This window comes from Populus euphratica, unplaced genomic scaffold (genome assembly GCF_000495115.2).
Source record: "Populus euphratica unplaced genomic scaffold, PopEup_1.0 scaffold319.1, whole genome shotgun sequence".
Taxonomy (NCBI): domain Eukaryota; kingdom Viridiplantae; phylum Streptophyta; class Magnoliopsida; order Malpighiales; family Salicaceae; genus Populus; species Populus euphratica.
In genome coordinates, this window is record NW_011500205.1 from 196,208 (window position 1) to 216,400 (window position 20,193).

The 20,193-nt window shown below is 32.5% G+C and overlaps 2 protein-coding genes across 2 annotated transcripts; both read left to right on the plus strand.

Annotated features, from left to right (window-relative positions):
* Positions 1-2,612: 2,612 nt before the first annotated feature.
* On the plus strand, positions 2,613-6,834 carry LOC105112011 (double-stranded DNA-binding family protein). Its single transcript, XM_011007552.1, has 7 exons — positions 2,613-2,843; positions 3,128-3,193; positions 3,339-3,388; positions 3,736-3,800; positions 5,986-6,077; positions 6,214-6,285; positions 6,374-6,834. Exons 1-7 carry the CDS (start codon positions 2,628-2,630, stop codon positions 6,410-6,412), a joined length of 600 nt encoding a protein of 199 aa, XP_011005854.1. The 5' UTR covers positions 2,613-2,627; the 3' UTR covers positions 6,413-6,834.
* A 1,652-nt stretch (positions 6,835-8,486) lies between these two features.
* LOC105112012 (two-pore potassium channel 3-like) lies at positions 8,487-15,895 on the plus strand. The gene is made up of 2 exons (XM_011007553.1): positions 8,487-9,703; positions 15,190-15,895. Exons 1-2 carry the CDS (start codon positions 8,556-8,558, stop codon positions 15,335-15,337), a joined length of 1,296 nt encoding a protein of 431 aa, XP_011005855.1. The 5' UTR covers positions 8,487-8,555; the 3' UTR covers positions 15,338-15,895.
* The last annotated feature ends 4,298 nt before the right edge of the window (positions 15,896-20,193 follow it).

Here is a 20,193-nt window from a genome sequence, read left to right on the forward strand (position 1 = left end):
ATATGAGAATTTGTTTCTTGTCCCTAAATCAATTACTTTAGTGCCATTTCAATTAATAGAGTTGAAGAGATATTTCATAGTATCAATGTCATTATAAATCTTATCAAGTTAATTCAGATAGTCAAAAATAAAAGAAGAGAAATAGAAAAATATTTTTTTTTAAAGTAAAGACTTATATATGTATATATAAAGAGAGATAGAGAGATTATTTTCTTTAGTAACTCTTCTAAATATTTGAATTAGGTTCATCCCTTACGAGTGAACCAAGCTTAACCCAATAATCAACATGCTATGCTAAAATTATAGATGATAATGGATACTTATGGGTAAATTTTTTAATCCATTATATTATATAATACATTAAAATATATGGGGTTTTCACTATAGAAATTTATTGTGAAAAATCCATTTTGACCTTATTTGCATAGTATTTTGTTTTTTTATTTGATTTTTTTTCAATCAATGTTTTTTTTTAATTTTACCCTATAATATTAGATTTGTTTTTTATTAAGTTATCCCACTCTCATTACATGAATCGTAAGTTTGATAGGTTAAACCAATTGGGTCGAGTTTTTTTTCTTAATTAACTTTTTTTTTTAATTTTTCCCTTTAATATTGAGTTAGTTAGGAATTATACTTTGTGATTTATCTTGTTTGCTTTCTATTAGGTTATTTCAACCTTATAACCTGAGAATATTGCTTAACAAGTTAACCTGCATTGATTTAGATCATTTTTTATGTTTTTTTTTTCAATTGAAACTTTTTCTAATGTTATTATTCACTATTAGGCCGATTAAGAATTGAGTTTTATAATCTGTTTTGATTTGTTTTTTATGGAGATATCTTGGTCTCATAACCAAAGATGTGAGTGGTTAAATCAAGTTGTTTTTTCCTAATAGATTATCTCGGTCTTATAACTCGGGTTTTAGGTTCTTCAACATTGGATTTGCCTTTTATTAATTTGTCCTCGACTTATGACATGGGTTGCGGTTTAGCAAGTTAACTTTATTTTTTTAATTAATTTTTTTTTTAAATTTTATTATTTAATATTGTATTTCATTGGGAATTAGGTTTTATTAGGAATTATATTTCATGATTTGTTTTGATTTAATTTTTATTAAATTATTTAACAAGTTAAATCAAGTGATTTTTTTTTTCTAATTTTCTTTCATATACTATCTATTGTAGTTAAGGATTAAGTTTGGGCAGTATATGTGTGGATGCTATAAATACCTGCGAAGGTACTTATGTTAAACTGCATATAATTCCAATTAAATCCCAAACATTAAAAAAAAGAAACATGCATTACATATGTATTTTTTGATATCATGAAATTTATTAACTCAAGAATAGAAAAATAACATACATTTTTAATATAATAAATAAAAAATATTAACTAATAAATATTAAACACAAAAAAGACAATAACATAATGTATACATTTGTTTTTTTTTTGGTATCATAAAATTTGCTAAAAGAGGAATGGGAAAATGATGTTTGTGTTTAATAAAATGAACTAGAAAATATATTAATTGATAAATTAGAGAAAAAAATTATGAATGATAATTAAATACAAAAGTGAGAAGTTATTTTTTCTACCAATAAGTAAAAGATGGATATAAATATAAATAATTTACTTTGTTTATTCCTTTTATTTTATACAGTTTATTTTATTTATCTTGGAGATTTACTTTGGTTGCTAAATATATATGATTTTTGTTAAAAAAAAGCAAATAATGCCCACACACTGGTTAGATTGTTTTTTTTAATATAATGGACTACATGATCTTCGTCTAAGTAAATAACATGTCATCCACTAAAGCTTGTTTTTTAATCACATTCGGTAACCGTAAAATTGAAATTCAAATTTTTAGATAAAAAAATTCAATTTTCAACTATTCTCACCTAAAAATAATTTAAGAACATCTCAAAAAACTTCAGTAACCTATTTTGAACCTTGAAATACCGTTTAATCATCTTTTAAAAAATTAAATTTAAAAAACTTCATGAACCCTAATTTATATTTTCTAGCATATTTAAAGAAGGAAAAAAACTTATATTAAACTCATATCTTGAAGACAATAACACTAAAATTGAATTTTTTTGAGCAAAACATGATCCAGAGCATCTGGAAACGCTGTTGTGTTCATGTTTTCAAAAAATTAATTTTTTAGCTAAAAATTACTTTTTTTTTTTTTTATGTTTTGAATTGTTTTAATGTACTGATTTCAAAAATAACTTTTAAAAAATAAAAAAATAATTATTTTGATATATTTTTATATCAAAAAATAAAAACAACTATAATCACGACTTAACATCAATCAATTGAACTCTTTCTCATCATGCATTTTCTTTTTTGATAATTTTTTCTTTCCTGTCTTAATAACAAGGGATAGCATTAAGAATAAAATATAAGATTCAAAAAAGGAATATATATGAAATAAAATTTAGGAATAAAATTGAAGTTTATCAAGTCTACTGACCGATGAAAATGAAAATAAAGCTTTGTGTTTTTATTTGACCGGCAAAAGTCAAATAGCTACTAGATGGGAGCGATAGGAAAACAAATTTGAATTTGACCCGATATTAAAGAAGGCTAAACCCGATGCAACCAGCTCCCATCGCTTATGGATGGATGTGTAGCGTTGGGCCCATTAGCCAGTAGCCCGTTAGGGCTCGCAAAATCGCGTCTACCAAACGCTAGGCCATGTTGTGAAGCATCCACCCAAAATATACAAAAGCTCTTTGGAGGAGGAGCAAAGAAAAGCAAAGCCAGGCGGGGCAGGCAGATTCACAATCTTCAGCAAGAAGCTAATTTTCTCGATCACTCCAATCAATCAATGGTATGCTCTAAAGGCCTTTTATTTCCCCTTTAATTTCCCTCCATTTTGTTTTAGTTTTTTTTGCTCCATTTAGTTACCTATTACTTAATATTCTTATATACTCAATTTGTAATATGAACGTTTAATTTCATATAAGTAGGTACTATATGAACTGATCTCATGTGGGTTTCCATTATTTTTGCCAAACACTCTTCAAAGTTGGAGTCTTTTTGTAGTTACCAACAGTTAAGGAAAACCACTTCTTTTTCTCGCTCAACTCTTCTTATTGTTGTTATTCATTATAGGCTGATCCTGAGTTAGAAGCAATTAGACAAAGAAGAATGCAAGAGCTCATGGCTCAACGAGGCATGGTAATCATCATCATCATCGTTGTTGTTACTACTACTACTTTTAGTTCTCTTAATTTAATTCGTGTGTATGAATTATAAGTGGCGTTTTAAAATTTATTTCTTTTATGATGATGGCATTGCTGAAAATTTACTACTAATTGAACAGGGAAATCCGCAAAATTCTGAACAACAGAAGGCCCAAGAAGATGCAAAGAAGTCGGTTTCTGAAATTCTACTTTTGCATTATTACTCAACAGAGGGCTTCTTCTGGTTTCCGAAAAATTGATTTGAAAATGAGAGCATAAATTATATTCTCGAGATTTTATTTTTTTGAAATGGTGTGTTCTAGTTTCTGAGCAAGTGAGGGATTAGCAAAACCTTGTACAGATGTTTGAAAGCTGGGTTGTTTCTGAGTTGTTTTTAGAAAGCTACTTTTGAAAACAGTTTATAGAAAATCAGAAATTGAGGTTCTGTCTAAACAACTTCATGGGATTTTGTGTTGCTATATGACTGTTATTCTTATACAGAATTCTCAAGATGGACTATTAATGTGTTTAATGCAGCGATGCTGAGGAGCGAAGGCAAATGATGCTTAGTCAGATTTTGTCTTCTGAAGCACGAGAAAGACGTAAGTTCACATTTGAGATCATCTCCAGAAGTTCTTTTATTGGATCATAATTTATCTTTCAATTGTGCATGCTTTCTCTTGAAAAATTTGCTTCATAGTTGCCTTCTCAGAAAGCATCAAATTACCACACTGCTTACGTTTCATTATTCAATTGTTAGTTAATTTTATTTTTGGTTTGGCACTCTTTTTTATGATGCAACAATGTAGCATGGTATTATAGAACATTATGTCTTTTGGTGAAATTTTGCATGGCTAGAATGGAGTTGGCCAGTGAATTCCTTGTTGGAGAATTTAGATTCTATAGGAATTTCTTTTAATCTCGTTTTATAGACTTCTCAAGGTTTTGCAGTTTCTCAATCATTCTTTTTAGGTGGAGATACTCAGCAACAAGTATCTTGATTGGTATCCAGTTTCAGCATGAGCATTCTTGAATCCCTGTGGCTTGTAATTTTAATGTGTTTCGTTTATAATAAGTTTCCATTTTCCTTCTCTTTATTAGTTGCGGACATGTTCATAATCATATATTTAAGAATTGTTAAAAAACAAATGTATCTGTCCCATTTACTGGGCTAAGTATTAAGCTAGTTAAATAGGATATTGTTTTATTAGGATTTTTGTAATTTCCTTGGTGATTGTACAGTGATTCTGCCCATGTGTTAAAAAACCAAGCTTATGATAGAAATGCTCATTGAATGTATGGATAGACTATAAGCCTATAAGCTATTTGGTGTTGTAGCAGAATGATATTCGAGGTATGGATGACCAATAAACACCAAAGATATACAAACAGATGTTTGATATGCAAAATGGATTTTCGAGAACCCAAAGTCTAAATATTTTTGCAAAATTAAGTTCAGATAATTCATTTTTTGGCAAATCAAACTCCAAATCAAAGAGTGATGTGCTGGACTATCTTCCATCATTTACAATCAAACATGGGTGTGAACTGTGTCCTGGGTTTAGTGTCCCCTCCAACTTCCTCAAGGTTGAAAGAACTCGACCTTGTCGAGTATAGCTCCAACCGGCTTCGATAATACTCTCAAAGATCAGGATTAAGCAGCTGCAATGTTGCTTTATTGATCCAAGTACAATTTGAAGCAGGTAGCCTAGACCATGAACTAGGATTAGTTGAACCTAGCCATTCTTGGTAAAAACAACTTGGGCATCTAAAATAGCATTAATATGTTCCTTTTATGCCAATGATAAATATAATGCTAGTTCTCGGTTTGGTAGATTGATTTGCTGGTAGATCGGGGCGATTTTGTTAGGGCTGTTGCTGGTGGCTGCTCTCAGCATTATTGCTGTTGTGGTTTTATGTGGTGGTAGGGGGGGCTGTTGGATTTGACTGTTGAAGGGTTATTTTGGTTGGGTTATTGGGTGACTTGTGTTGTTAGGGTTGTTTCAGTGAGATGCCTAGACAGTGGTAGTGTTATTTGGATAGCAAATTGTGTTGGTATTTAGCCTGTTACAATTGCTATAGATTTGGAGAGGTAACGTATATTGGCTTGCTGGCAAGTTGAATTGTAGATTTGGGAAGTGGATTTGAACTCTGCTGTAACAGAAAACAGAGGAGATTTCAGGTGGTTATGGTATGTGGATTAATGCCCAATTTGTAACGGAAGAATAAGAGAAAATTAGGTTAACGCGGGAAAAGAAGATTGGAAGAAAGAGAAGGGGAGAAAAGGGAAGAAAGGAGGAGGAGAAGAAGAGATGAAGCAAGAGAAAAGAAGGGAAAAGGGAGTAGAGACTAATTTGTAGCATTTTTTATTTAATAAAAAACAGTGTGAGATGTAAAAAAAAAAAAGTACATATAGATGGTAAAACCCTATAACACCAACAATTGGGCGTATATCCCACAAAAACAAAATGTCTAACAATAACATAAATCAAGTCCAATAATTAAACCAAATGAACCAAACTAAAGAATGACAGGTTGGACTATCCTTCATCTTCTGCAACCAAACACAGTTGTGAAATGTGTCTTGGGTCTTGTGTCTCCACCAAAGCCAAAGCCAGTGTGTTCAACTAGAATAATAAGCCAAGGGAATAAATTTTCTTGCAATTCAGCAGCAGATCCAAATTGATTCACTCAGTGCACAGGAACATGTATCTGTGTTAATATGACCTTTCATATCAACTATTGGGGGATCAATTGTGTTACTTTACTTTCATGCTATCTGTACAGTTGCCCGGATTGCTCTGGTGAAGCCTGAGAAGGCAAGAGGTGTTGAAGATGTCATCTTGAGAGCTGCTCAAATGGGTCAAATAGTTGAAAAGGTATAACAGAAGGCTGTGGCTTGGTGCACTTTGGTTCAATCCGAAGTATATTTTGGGTGCCTATGATCTACATAGGAAATTTCACCCAGAGCGATTACAAAGTATTCAACCATACTGTTGAATTTTTTATTTGTAGGTTTCCGAGGAGCGACTCATATCAATGCTGGAACAGATTAACAACCAAACAACCAAGCAGACAAAAGTCACAGTAAGTCATGAATGATTAAACTGTTTTTTGATATCCTCTTGTGTCTGGGGGATATATGGATTTTTGACCTTTTCATGTAATTCTTCAGATCCAGAGGCGTCGGAGTGTTCTAGACGACGACGATTAACTCAGATATGCAACTTGAGTTTCAATCGGTGTTTTATATTGGTAGAATATTTATCCTAAACACTTTTTGTGTGTTTTGTATGTAAAATGCTCATCTGTATTCCTTGCTAGACCTTGTAGTCATAATCCTCATGTCCCTATCTATCCTATTTCAAAGGACTTATTCTCAGTTTGAGTGATGAATCTGGCTAGCATTGACAACCACCTAATTTGCCATTTGAAAAAGTCAAAATTGGTATGATGATGTGAAAAGATTCATTTTGGTCCGATGCTGGGCTGGCATGGTTGTTGGATCAATGTAATGGTATGTATTGATAAGAAAGTAGGATTACCATGGCTACAACTGTGAAACTTCGGTGTGTAACTGGCATTTTCAAGCTATTGGTAACTATGTTATTTTATTATATATTTTTTTCTGGTGAATGGCTGATTTGCTTCGATGTTTGTAAGATTGTTCTAGCTAGAAGATTGTAGTTCTCCTTGGTGTCTTGTCGCGCTCAACTTCACACGTGACTTGCCATACATGACAAAACATTATTTGTGGGAATCCAAGTGTTCGTAGCTCACTAGTTCTACCCCTTAATTATGGTATGGTCACCTCATAGGGTTACCTATCTTGTACATACGAAGGAAAATGGTAACTTGGCTCTAGAGTCTAGATGGCACATGGCATGTTCTGTATATAGCTAGACTGAGACATGGGATGCTGCATGCAGCCTGTATCCTACAAAGGAGGTTTCCTGGCTTATTAAAAATTCGGAAGATCATTGGTTAGATTATTATCCTTGTCTTGCGTTCTGTTTGGAAGGAAGGGAACAGGGTATGTGCTGCAGAAGTTGCAGCACACCCAACCAGAGCATCTAGAGGCGCAATTTGCTGGTGTTGATTTGTATAGAGTATTGAACAAGATCTAAGCAATAAAAGGGGTGGTTGGTTTCTGCTTTCTTGGCTAGTGTTCCAAACCAATACAAATAATCCAAGGAAATGGTACTATGTTCAATAATTGATGACGGCACACTTGTGGCAGCCATTATTCGTTTTCGTTGCATGTGGATGACAGACAGACAGACTATGATATCCATGAAAGAAATAAAAAAGACTTTAGGTGTTCGCAAAGATACAAATTATAGCATCTAAAAATTACTTATGAAAGGGGAAAAGCTACAAATTATGGCTTCTCAAATAAACACATAAAAGCGGCTTTTTATATGTTAAAGCCATGGTGACAAAAAAGAGCAGCGGAACCGCAGCTTCTAATTTCTCTTGGAAAAAGCTGTTTTTATACTAATCATTGACACGCTAGCCAACGAGTTTGCTTTTCCTCTCCTTATTTTAGATTTGAATCCAAATTTCGATGAGTGTACCGATTCAAGTGTGGACTGATTAAAATATTCTAATTGTGAAAGAACCACTTGTCATGGCAGTGACAAAGGCGCGTGAAGATGCGTAGCTTCTTTCTCGGCGGAAATTTGGAGTCATACGTAATTCATATGCATGCAGCGAAACACACGTCAGTTTCACACATTAACTTGGAGCAAATAGCCCCTCAATTCTTGAACACAGTATAACTTAGGTTTCATATTTGACAAAATCTACATCTCAATCCTTGATTTATATGAGCTTAATTTTCTCATAGCTCCTGCTATATTAATTTTTATTAAGCTAAATTAAATGATAGTGGTATGACAAAGATTATTTTTAATTTGCCCTCTTTCCGACTCATACAAGAGGATTCCATGAGCTTCCACAAATTTAAAACTATCATGGATAATTAATGAATATATTTTATTTTAGATTTTAGTTTCTCTTTTTTATTTCTATCACGATGTATGTAGTGATGATAAGCTCTCCCCTTTAAGTTTCATTTGTAAAAAAAAGAAAAAAAGAAAAAAGAAAAAAGAAAAAAGAAAAAAAGAAGGGAAGATAGCTTTTAAAGAAAGTTAAGGGATTAAATTATAAGTTTTTAAAATTAGAGTATTAAGCTGTAACGAAGTAGAAAAGGCAGGAAGTACAAGGTTATTAGCATAAGGACCGAATTGAATCAAATCAAATTTAGCATCTGTCTATAAAACTACCCCTAACTTTTGGGATCCTTGAAACGTTATCCCTCTGGTAACCATTTACCGGCGAAAAGAATCGGCGATATGGAGAAAGAGCCTCTACTTCCATACCTAAGCCCAAGAAAGAGAACACTGCAACCACTGCCTCCCCTTTTCCCTCTCCCTGAAGACGATGAAATCTCTTTGCCTCTCCCTCTAACTCCTTCTGAACTTAAAGACCGGCTTATTTTTGGTCCATCGTCTGCCTCTCCAAGAGACACTTCTCCTCTCCTTGAAGCCTTGACTCTTTCTCTCAATTCACCAAGATCCTCCACTCCTAATCTAGATTTTAGCTCATTTCTTGATTCTCCTCACTTACAACATCATCATCAGCAGCAGCAACAACAATCTTGGCTTGTTGATCCTGATTGTCAATGGACAAAAACCAATCTTCACAGGTCCAAAACTGCTCCTGCTATGGCTGTCATCAATGATCTTAACCACCCTGCCATTACCAAGCCTAAGTTTGGTTCTCAATCAATAGTACACCAAGGATGTGTTCTCTTGGTACTGTATTTGTCTCTTGGTGTGCTTATATATTCTCTTAATCGTGATAAGTTCAAAGGAAATGCAACGAACCCAGTTGTCGATGCTTTTTATTTTTGTATTGTGACAATGTGTACTATTGGTTATGGGGACATTACCCCAGATAGTACTGCTACCAAGTTGTTCTCCATTTTGTTTGTGCTAATTGGTTTTGGTTTCGTCGATATTTTGCTTTCTGGGATGGTTAGTTATGTGCTTGACTTGCAAGAGAGTCATTTGTTGAGGAATGTTAAGAGAGGGGTCGAAAAGGAATCTGGTGGTTCTTATATAATTGATGTGAAGAAAGGGAGGATGAGGATAAGAATGAAGGTGGGACTGGCATTAGGTGTCGTGGTTCTTTGTATTGGAGTTGGTGTTGCTTTTATGCATTTTGTCGAAAGGTTAGGATGGTTGGATTCACTTTATCTATCCGTTATGTCGGTTACAACTGTTGGATATGGTGATAGGGCATTCACTTCATTGGCTGGTCGTATGTTCGCTTCCATTTGGTTGCTTGTGTCGACGCTCGCTGTTGCTCGAGCATTTTTGTATTTGGCTGAGGCAAGAGTGGATAAGCGGCATAGGATGTTGGCAAAGTGGGTGCTTGGTCAAAACATGACTGTCTCTGAGTTTCTTGCTACAGACATTGACAACAATGGGTTTGTGAGGTATGCTTTGTTACTGTCTTTTTCACATTTGCAGCATCCATGTTTCCACTTGTTTGCTTTGAAGGTCATGGGTTAATAAAATTGCTCTCTTAAAGTTTTATAATGATCCGGACTATCTTATTTACCCTTTCATAATCATATTGGGTATTCCCTTTTGTTTTGTTGGTATATGTATTGACCTTGAATTACAAGTTTTTGACATGCAATTGAGCTTTAATTTGCTGAAAGAAACAGAAAACCATGTAAAACTGCTATTAGTACTTAAAGGTTTAATTTGCGATGTTTTCTGTGAAAAGTTGAGCTTCTGAGATTTGTGTTCACATTGTAAGAATAACTTGGTAAATAATGAGATTTAGTTTGTAGGTTGTTATTAAAGCTCTGTGTTTATGTACCTAGTGCTTGCAAAATTTTGATATTGATAATGAGGTATTAATCTTTTCAAACACTTTGTATAAAGAGCCATTGAGAGCCACAACTTACAGTAAACTGCTTACAACTTAACTTGGTTACATTTACCTTTTGCTATACATTTTAGGCTACTAGCTCAACCGCTGCATAATTTGTTATAATAAAGCTTTTTTAATTGAAAAGTGCACGTGGCCTTCAGGTTTCCTAAAAGTTTAGTAGGTTATAGGTGAATTAGAATAAAGTTCAAGTATTAATTGATAGGGTTTAGACATATTTAAGCTCACTCTTAGTAGTTCATTTATAAAGAAAAAGAAAAAAAAAATCAATAAATAACTATGTAGGAATAACATTTCAATAAAACTATCTATATATAATGCAAATACATAAGTACAAATGTGAATAAAAATTTTATTCAATGCTTCACTAAATTATAACATGATTATATTAGCAGTACAGTTCTCACAAATCCTTTTGTTTCGAAGAATTACTTTTTAATATAAGCGAGACAAATATTAATGATATAGACATGAATAAAAATATCAAGGATTTAATTTAATAATTTGATAAGTTTTGATAGTATTTTTCAAATTTTAATTGTTGAGTTTTGCTCACCTATTTTAAAGTATTTAGAGTTATAATAGGCAAAATAAAGTGCCAATAAGGTACTATATAGGTTATGAATTATTCAAAAAGCTTGTTTTATGATATTTAAGGTTTTATGTGATGTATAAATAGAAATATAATGAAAAATGGGATTAACATTTTTTTTTAGAAATCATATTAATATTTTATTCTATTTCTTAATTGGATATAGAGTTTAATCTACATATTCAGTAATGCCATATATTTTGTATTGTCCTATATATAAAAAAAGGAAATCCTTTTATATAAACAGGACAAAGGTCTTTTTAGTTTTAGCAAGTAGAATTTAAGGTAACACAATTTATATATTTGTTTTAAAAAGACAGGATATTTGGTATTTACTAGTAAAATTTCTTAATATATGTGATAATTCATAAAATTTAAGGGTATTTTTGTCGAATCAAATATTTTGACACTGAGTAATAGTTATGGATTTGTTTGAAAATATACACCTCTTTGTTCCCTTGAGTTGAAGCAACCTCCAATTTGGCCAGGAACTTCATTACCTTGCCATGTATAATCCCCTGTCCTATAAAATCCACAGTTTATTAAACGTGAATACATGCTCTTAGGGTCAACTGTAAAGCAATTGTAAATGTCTTTTTAGTTTTAGCAAGTAGAATTTAAGTTAAGACAATATGTATATTTGTTTTAAAAAGAGTATATTTGGTATTTACTAGTAAAATTTCTTAATATATGTGATAATTCATAAAATTTAAGGGTATTTTTGTTGAATCAATTATTTTGATGCCGAGTTATGGATTTGTTTGAAAATTTACACCTCTTTATTCCCTTGAGTTGAAGTAACCTCCAATTTGGCCAGGAACTTCATTACCTTGCCATGTATAATCCCCTGTCCTATAAAATCCACAGTTTATTAAACGTGAATACATGCTCTTAGGGTCAACTGTAAAGCAATTGTAAATGTCTTTTTAGTTTTAGCAAGTAGAATTTAAGTTAAGACAATATGTATATTTGTTTTAAAAAGAGTATATTTGGTATTTACTAGTAAAATTTCTTAATATATGTGATAATTCATAAAATTTAAGGGTATTTTTGTCGAATCAAATATTTTGACACTGAGTAATAGTTATGGATTTGTTTGAAAATATACACCTCTTTGTTCCCTTGAGTTGAAGCAACCTCCAATTTGGCCAGGAACTTCATTACCTTGCCATGTATAATCCCCTGTCCTATAAAATCCACAGTTTATTAAACGTGAATACATGCTCTTAGGGTCAACTGTAAAGCAATTGTAAATGTCTTTTTAGTTTTAGCAAGTAGAATTTAAGTTAAGACAATATGTATATTTGTTTTAAAAAGAGTATATTTGGTATTTACTAGTAAAATTTCTTAATATATGTGATAATTCATAAAATTTAAGGGTATTTTTGTTGAATCAATTATTTTGATGCCGAGTTATGGATTTGTTTGAAAATTTACACCTCTTTGTTCCCTTGAGTTGAAGGAACCTCCAATTTGGCCAGGTACTTCATTACTTTGCCATACTCTATATTGAACCTTATTCATTCCTTGAATCCCAATAAAATTTCTCAATGTTATGTATAAGCCCCTGTCCTATAAAATCCACAGTTTGTTAAATGTGAATACATGCTCTCAGGGTCACCTATAAAGCAATTGTACCTTTTCTCTTTGAGGGTGAAGCAAGTGTAAATCTTGTTGTGCAGAGAATAAATGTTAGCCCTCATTTTAAGTGAATGATCATAGTTGATTCATGTCCTGGGTCTACACAAGTCGAAATCATGAATTGAAATTGATTGACCGGAGTTGCCGCCCTGTTATGCATAGGCCTTGCTTTCCTCGTACTTCGTCTATAATAGTCCCAAATATTCTTTGCCTGGTGAAAAGGCTTTTTGGTGGAAAAGTTGATTAATGGTGTCAAGAAACCTGTCAAATATAGCATTGTGAATATGGAATAGAGGCTTGTGTTTAACTTTTGTGCTAAATTAGAGCAATAAACTCGTGTCATAATGGTGTCTGAACTGCTGAAGACTTGAAGTAATTTGACTCTAAGACAAGCTCTTACCCCAGTTATCATGTTAGTTTCTTTGTCTTCATGGTGGTTCTTCTTCTGTGACTGCTTGTCCATGCTCCCAATAGAACCCTCTGCCTTGTATAAGAGAACATGAGATTTATACATGGGGCCTCGCCATCCCATCTTTCTATGTCTGTTCTTTAAGAACTAATAACTTTCTCATGTCTTTCCTCATATTTTAATTTCTGAAACTTATTTTAAATTGATATTTTATAGTACATAGTTTCATTCAAGCAAAAGATACCTATAGTTCCATATGAACTATTATATTTGACTTCAATAAGCACCTGGTGTATGTATTATTTTGTTTTCTAAATGTTTTACTATTTTTTTAATCAATTTGCCTAGTATCTCCTAGTTAGTGTACTGGAGAGGTGGGCTTAAGTCTCAGTGCACAAAAGCTGGTCCCAGGATACTACATGGCTTGCAAATTTTTTTAAAAAGGAAAACAGTTTACAAACATGAAAGGATTCTGATGATGTTTTGAGAATCTTGGTACATAAGTTGCAACATTATAGAATGTAATCTAAGCTTATTTTGTGAAAACTAAGCTAATGGATACGTAGCGCCAATTTCCCAATACTTATTTAGTTTAGTGTTGTCAAGAGGCGCTAAGGCACTCACCTAGGAGCTCCAGGTGAGGGGAGGTGAGGCCCTGATGCGTTTATTAGCCTCAGGCATTGGATTTCAATGATGCGTCGCCTAGGCGAGCACCTTGCAAGTGGGTGCAAGGTGTCAAGGCCAGCACCTGTTTGAAGTTCTTTTTTATTGGTCGGATTTTATTTTAAGCTGATTTATGTTTTGACCTATTTGTTCAATTTTTTTAACTGATATTTAATTTTGCTTTTTAATCTTTTTGGCTACTTACGACTTTAAATTATTTTATTTTGTTTTGTTTTAAGGGTGAAAAATATAACTTAATACTATGTTATGGTATTTTATATTTTCATTTGAATTTCTAATGATCTAATCTTAATTGGAAAAATATATATTTTAAATTTATATAATATAATATAATATTGCATTTTTATTTTTAAATTTATAGCATGTTGTCTTGGTTCATTCCGGCGAGCGCGTAGCACCTTTAGCATTTTACAGGCTTGGCACCTTTTACCACCTTTCACATTTGACAGCATTGATTTAGTTATATGCAGAAATGTGGTACCACACAGTAGGTCTTATGTAGGCACCCACAATAATTGATAATATGGTGAATATGTTTGCACTAGTTGAAGCACTTGGTTCAAGGTTCAGTGAATTTTGGAGCACAACATATATATATACCTGTTAACTGTCATGTTGGCAAGTTAGTTTTTGCGTTGTTGATACAGCTCCCTAAGGAAGCATCAAAACCTTGCATCTGGACGATACCTGCTGTCTCATTATATTGAAGAGAAAGGCTAATCACTTCTGACAATGTTGGTTCAGTAATCTAGATGACCTTGCTTCCCATTGGTTTCCCTCTTAGTCAAAGGATTCATTATGGAATCTTGGGGGGGAATAATGCTGTCAATGAAAATGGTATTTTGGTATTATTGTTCAATTAATGTATATTCATTGACCTGGGTGTTTGAGTTATCGAAGAATTTTTTTGTTGAGGTTTCTTCTTTCGGATTTGAGAAGTTGTTTGGGTTTCATTTGTATCATTGAGAAATTTATTATTACAGGTTTCATTTTGATCATGACTATTTCCTTACTACTTAGGTCTTCATGGTGCCTATAGCTTCTTAATCTATGTGGCAGACATCAATTTTCAAATATGGCTATGGAAATTTCCTTGTTCGGTTGGATTTTTTAGGGGGCTTGAATTTCTTGCTAATTCAAGAAGCATCCGTTATGAATTTCAAGGACTAAGCTCAGTTAATTTCTAGCTGTCTATTTTCTCTTACCACAGGGGTTCTCTCTCTCTCTCTCTTCCAAGAAATAAGTACATGAATTTTAGCTTCCACGTAGTTCTATCTATTAACAGAAAGTGGATGGCAATATATGGTGTCTTGCGGGAAATATAAAATCTGACATTTATTTCATTCTATATCAAGTATCTATGGGCTTTTTATCTGGTTTAAATGCACATGCCTTGGTCATTGCAGTGTGGCTGTACCTTCGTTTATATTATATCATGCTAGCCATTGTAAGCCCACTATTCTTTGCTATGCTGTTTTTTGGAGGCTTATGAATATTCTTGTTCTGGTGATCCTGCTCTCTTCTATAGTGCCATCCCAGTTTTCAGCTTGCTCTTATGTTGACTTTTCCTTTGCCTTACTGTTAAATGTTCTGTTCTCTTCTTCGAAATCTGGCATGGTGTGTATATCAAAGTCTAGTTGGCCTAGATTGGATATTCTGTCTTTATTGACTACTTACATTAGTTTCAAATTTGCAGTAAATCAGAGTATGCAATATACAAGCTCAAGGAGATGGAAAAGGTATCGGAGAAGGATATTCTACAGGTATGCCAGCAATTTGATAGGCTAGACAACGGCAACTGTGGGAAGATTACACTTGCTGATCTCATGGAAAGCCAGCTTTGAACAAGTCTTCTCATGCGCTACCGAACACTAGAAATCTCAGTGGATTATAGATCGAAACCCTTGAAGGAAATAATATAGTTAAATGAATTGCAGTGCCTGATAAGTTGATCCTCTTTCCTATTCGTCATGGCTACCCAATCAGCTTGCCATCTCTGGAGTTCAAAGGGTCCTGAATGGACAAATTTCCATACACTGTCAACTGAGTTTAGAAACCGGTTTGACTTTCAAGGTTGCATGTTTCGGCAGCTTAGCTTCTAGTAGTCACGCTACTGGTTGTCTGGTCTAATGACAGCGGGATGACGACCGTGATGATTGGAGTATAAATCACTTAATTTTGCTAGTGTAGGCCTATCGGATTAATTGTTTTTGAGATGCCAAAAAGATGAAGCTCTGTGTAATTCAGACATGACTGGTTCATGTTTGTCATTGAATGAATGAAGGTGGGGCTGCTCCTTCCTCCCGTTTGGGATAGTTGCTCTTATGTTGTTCGAATTAAGATCGACATTAGCAGGAACTTATCCTGATTCAATCTGCAGCAATTATCTGCCTGTGTTTTTATGTGTTTGCTTATGCGTCAAGGGGGCAGCAGCATAAGTGCATTCTAGACACGCTCTCAGCATCATTTGTCAACCTAGACATCTAGTCATCCTCCTGGCAAGCGTCATCAAAAGCCTTAAAGGTTGGTAACTGCTCTCTTGAACCGTTGTTTATAGAAGGAGTTTACAGGCGTTCAGGTCATTATCTCCATGTTGCAGCCAAGGGGTTTACGTTGCAACTTCCTTTTTCTTTCTCATTAATAATAATAAAAAAGGTTGATGGGTTTGAAATTGCGATAACGTTGTTGTTTTTTAATGTACTTTTTATTTAAAAATATATTAAAATAATATTTTTTTATTTTTTAAAATTTATTTTTGATATTAATATATTAAAATGATTTAAAAACATTAAAATCTTATTATATATATATATTTTTTAAATCGAATCCCATGCACCATGTAACAATTTGGTTTCCTATTTCATTTCACCTATGTTGAAAGCCGATTTCACTGAAGCTGCTGGTAGACTTGTCTATAATAGTTTTTAATTTGTAAAGCGAGGAGAAAGGGGAAAGTTAGGAAATTGATATGATAAGAAATGGCTACTTGCCACATCCTTTCCCTTTGACTGAGCACATGCTATGTTGTTGACTTTAGTCTTTTTCGCTACCTATTTTTATTTAAGTTTGCAACAATTGAAATAAGTACTAGAAAACATTTCAATGATTTATGTCTTAGTTAAAATTTCTTCTTTTCATTTATGCATTTTATTTTTTTAATTGACATAACCATGGCTTTTTGTTTTTTATTTTTTTTATCAACAATATGGTTTTTTCAATACAAACTTAAAACAATTAAAATATAAATTAGTAGGAACACAAATGATTTAAATTTAAAAAAATTATTTTTTTAGATGAAATTCTGTTTTCATTATTCATTTATTTTTTTATTTTCCTAAACAATATACTTTTTTTTATCACAAGCTTAATTTTTCATATAAAACCTTATCGTGATATGTTAAGCAATTTTTAATCAAGAAACAAATATTAATGTTTTTATTATTTTTAAGTTACTGTATGAAAAATAAAAAAAATAAATGATTCAAGTTTCATATATAATTATCATAAAATAATTGTTAATTTCACTAGAAAAAAGCTCTAATAATTTGAAAATTATGACATAATATAATATTTTTTTAAAATTATTTTATTTAAAGATAATTTTATTATAAAACTAGAAAAAATTAATTAAAAAAAGCCAAGTAGAACAAGGAGCTTGCACATGGGGAAAAGTTTACGTGTGGGGTTTTTTGATGGGTGAGTGATCATGTTGTATTTTTCTTTTAAATTAAATAAATTACATGTTATTTATTAATTAATTTATTTTTTGATCATCTCAATTATCCAGGGTATCAAGGTCTGAGTTTTGGAACCCTTAAAACTTAATTTATAAATTATTTTTAATTTAAAATATCTAAAAAATATCATAAAAACCTTAATTACCCGATTTTGAATCTAAAAACACCATTTCATCACTAAAAACTTGAAAACCAAACTAAATTGAAAAAAATATTTACATGTTTGATGTACTTTTTAGCATAGTTAGAGGACAAAATCATTGCTATTGAATTTCTATATCAAAGATAAACCTCTTATCATCAAAATTGATATTTTTTTTAAGTATTGATGTAGTTGGTTGGGATTTTTCTCTTCCTTTTTTTTTTTTAGATAACTTTTTTTTAAAAAAAAATTTAAAGATTAAAACATAATGAAAATAAAGTTTAAGGATTGAAACGAACAAAAGTAAAACTACACTAATCAAATAATTAAAAAAAGGAGGAGAAATTCAGGGACCCAGGTGTAGTTATATAGTGTTTGACCATTGTTTTTGTATTCTTTATAATTATAATTATTATAATTAGCCCACATTCAGCGTCAACTTTCCAACAAAAAGGAAAAAATTAAAAAGCTAAACGGGGAATTCATCAATGTGTTCTTCTATCCACTGAATCCGTGATATGGATCATAGCTATATATATATATATATATATATATATATACGCGCGCAATCATTATTTTCTTCGTCTGTCTCTTTTTTCCAGAGCCATTTTCTTTTTCGACATAACACCGGTGATCTAGCTTTGTTTACTTTGAATTGCTAAAACATAAACTCCCGTCAATAATTTTTTCTTCACTAATTTCCCAATAGATATAATCATCTAACTTTTGATGACTGGAGGCTGGGTTGCTGGGATTTGCCTAGATTTAGCACTGTAATTAGGTTCAGATTAGCGTGATTAAACTCTTTTAATGATGACGCCTGGTGCTGGGTGCGCTTTCATTTTAATCCATCTTCTTATTCACGAAAGGCTGCTTGCATTTCTTGCATTCCTTTTCTTATTTTATTTCTTAAAAATTCTTTCAAGCAGATGCATTATTTATTTGAACGAGTCCAAATACCCTAAAAACCAATAGAGGGGCGACAAAATCAGTCAAAGTTCTACATTCCAGTCAAGCCCTCTATCTTTCTCCAAGGAAGCAATGTCAATCTTTCTGTGATACTCTAGCTTAAAGTAGAAGGGTATTGGTAGATTTCCAATGAGAAAAAGTGCCCATAGACGAAGTCAGTTTTGTTCATAACTAGTTTGAAAGTTTAAATTCAAAAAGCTCAATTGATCAGTCACGGATTAATCAAAGCAATCACTTTAGTGAGCTTTGATTTTAATTTGGAGTGCAAAGTCTACACATGCTTTCCATTATACAGGCTTCTTATTTCTCAAAAGTCCACTTCTGAAATCTCTTTCTAGTTCCTTCTCTCAGTTCTTGGAGGTAAAAACTATTTACATGAAAAGAAAAAACAGAGCAATGAGCCCACAATGTGGTGAGGGGCAACACAACCTTTTGAATTTAGATAATCAAGAACCATTTTTTTTAGAACATGTCAAAAGGAGAAAAGGAAAGAAACTAGGGGGAAAACGATACGCTAGGGCACGGTCAAGTCACCTAGCTTGTCCTATATATTGCAACTGGTGATATATGGGCATTGATTTTAAGCAAATTTCACTATCGTCTTTCTTTCTTGTTGGCTAATGATATAATGGTGGCCACAATTCTTGACAATTCAGGTCATGGAAGTGAGAATGATAATTAACCAGGGACGACGAGTCAAATGAGCTTTTGACGAAAGAATCTAACAATTTGAGAACCTTTCACATTTGATGTTCAAGCTAGCTCAAGAAAACTTCAAGGAATTCCAAGCGTTGAGATTATAATAGCATTTGTTTTTTATGCAGGAATATAATAAAATAATATATATTTTTTATTTTTTAAAAATTAATTTTGATATTAACACCTCAAAACGATATAAAAAAAATAAAAAATATTAATTCAAAGCAAATAAAAAAATAATTTTTTTAATTTTTTTTTAAATATTTTTAAAATACAAAAACAAATAATCTTGTAATAATCGGTGATATTTAACATTGATTTTTACTTCAAGCACACAAAAAACAAAATAAAACACATAAAATTTGAAAACCAAATGAATGTAGTAATTTGGATTTTATTCCAATCTCTTCCTGTGTACTGAAGAAAAGTCGTGGTTAAATATTGAAAGTCACTCTCATGCTTGTAAAAGAGGCTATCACTAACATCACAACTCTTGCAGGGTTTTTGTTTTACATGTTATGGGAGCCTAACATGGGATCTTACCATGTCTGTAATAGAAACTTGCATGCATGCAAAACATGCTTAAACACTGAAAGCTCCATGTTTCTTGACGTGTTAGGAGTACCCAGATAATAAAGAACGATGCTTGCTTGTGTTCTCATTTACTTACAAACATCACATGATCGGTTGCTTTCGGTTTTTCCAAATTGATGTGCGACTTGTAAAACATGACAGAGCCTAATGCTCCCACTATGATATCGTCTTCCCTTTTGGTGCTTCACTCGTTTTATTCTTGAAATTTATGCTTCTCCCACCCTTTCATTTTCTGAGTTGAGTAAAATACACCAGAAGCTCTTCTGCTTCTTCTTCTTCCTCTTCTTCTCCGAATGAAAGATTGCTGTCTGCTGCAGACAGCCTACCTCAAGTGCCACTGTGTGGTATGTCCATCATGTGGGCTTTCTCCTTTGACCTTCGGAATTTATCTTCAACAATCTATTTTCGTGAGCATGTGTTGGCGTACACAAATTCCCTTAAATCTAAATAATAATAATAATAACAACAAAGAACACATATCTACGTTCTCGCTGTCATCCGATTGGAAAGGTGAAGCGTGGAGGTTAGTGATTGGCTGAGTTGTATGGAGATTTATGTG

Coding starts and splice junctions, on each gene's coding strand:
- LOC105112012 (XM_011007553.1), top strand. CDS start 8,556: ATGGAGAAAGAGCCTCTACTTCCATACCTAAGCCCAAGAAAGAGAACA. Junction 9,704..15,189: donor GACAACAATGGGTTTGTGAG/GTATGCTTTGTT, acceptor TCAAATTTGCAG/TAAATCAGAGTATGCAATAT.
- LOC105112011 (XM_011007552.1), top strand. CDS start 2,628: ATGGATGGATGTGTAGCGTTGGGCCCATTAGCCAGTAGCCCGTTAGGG. Junction 3,801..5,985: donor TTCTGAAGCACGAGAAAGAC/GTAAGTTCACAT, acceptor CTATCTGTACAG/TTGCCCGGATTGCTCTGGTG. Junction 6,286..6,373: donor CCAAGCAGACAAAAGTCACA/GTAAGTCATGAA, acceptor GTAATTCTTCAG/ATCCAGAGGCGTCGGAGTGT.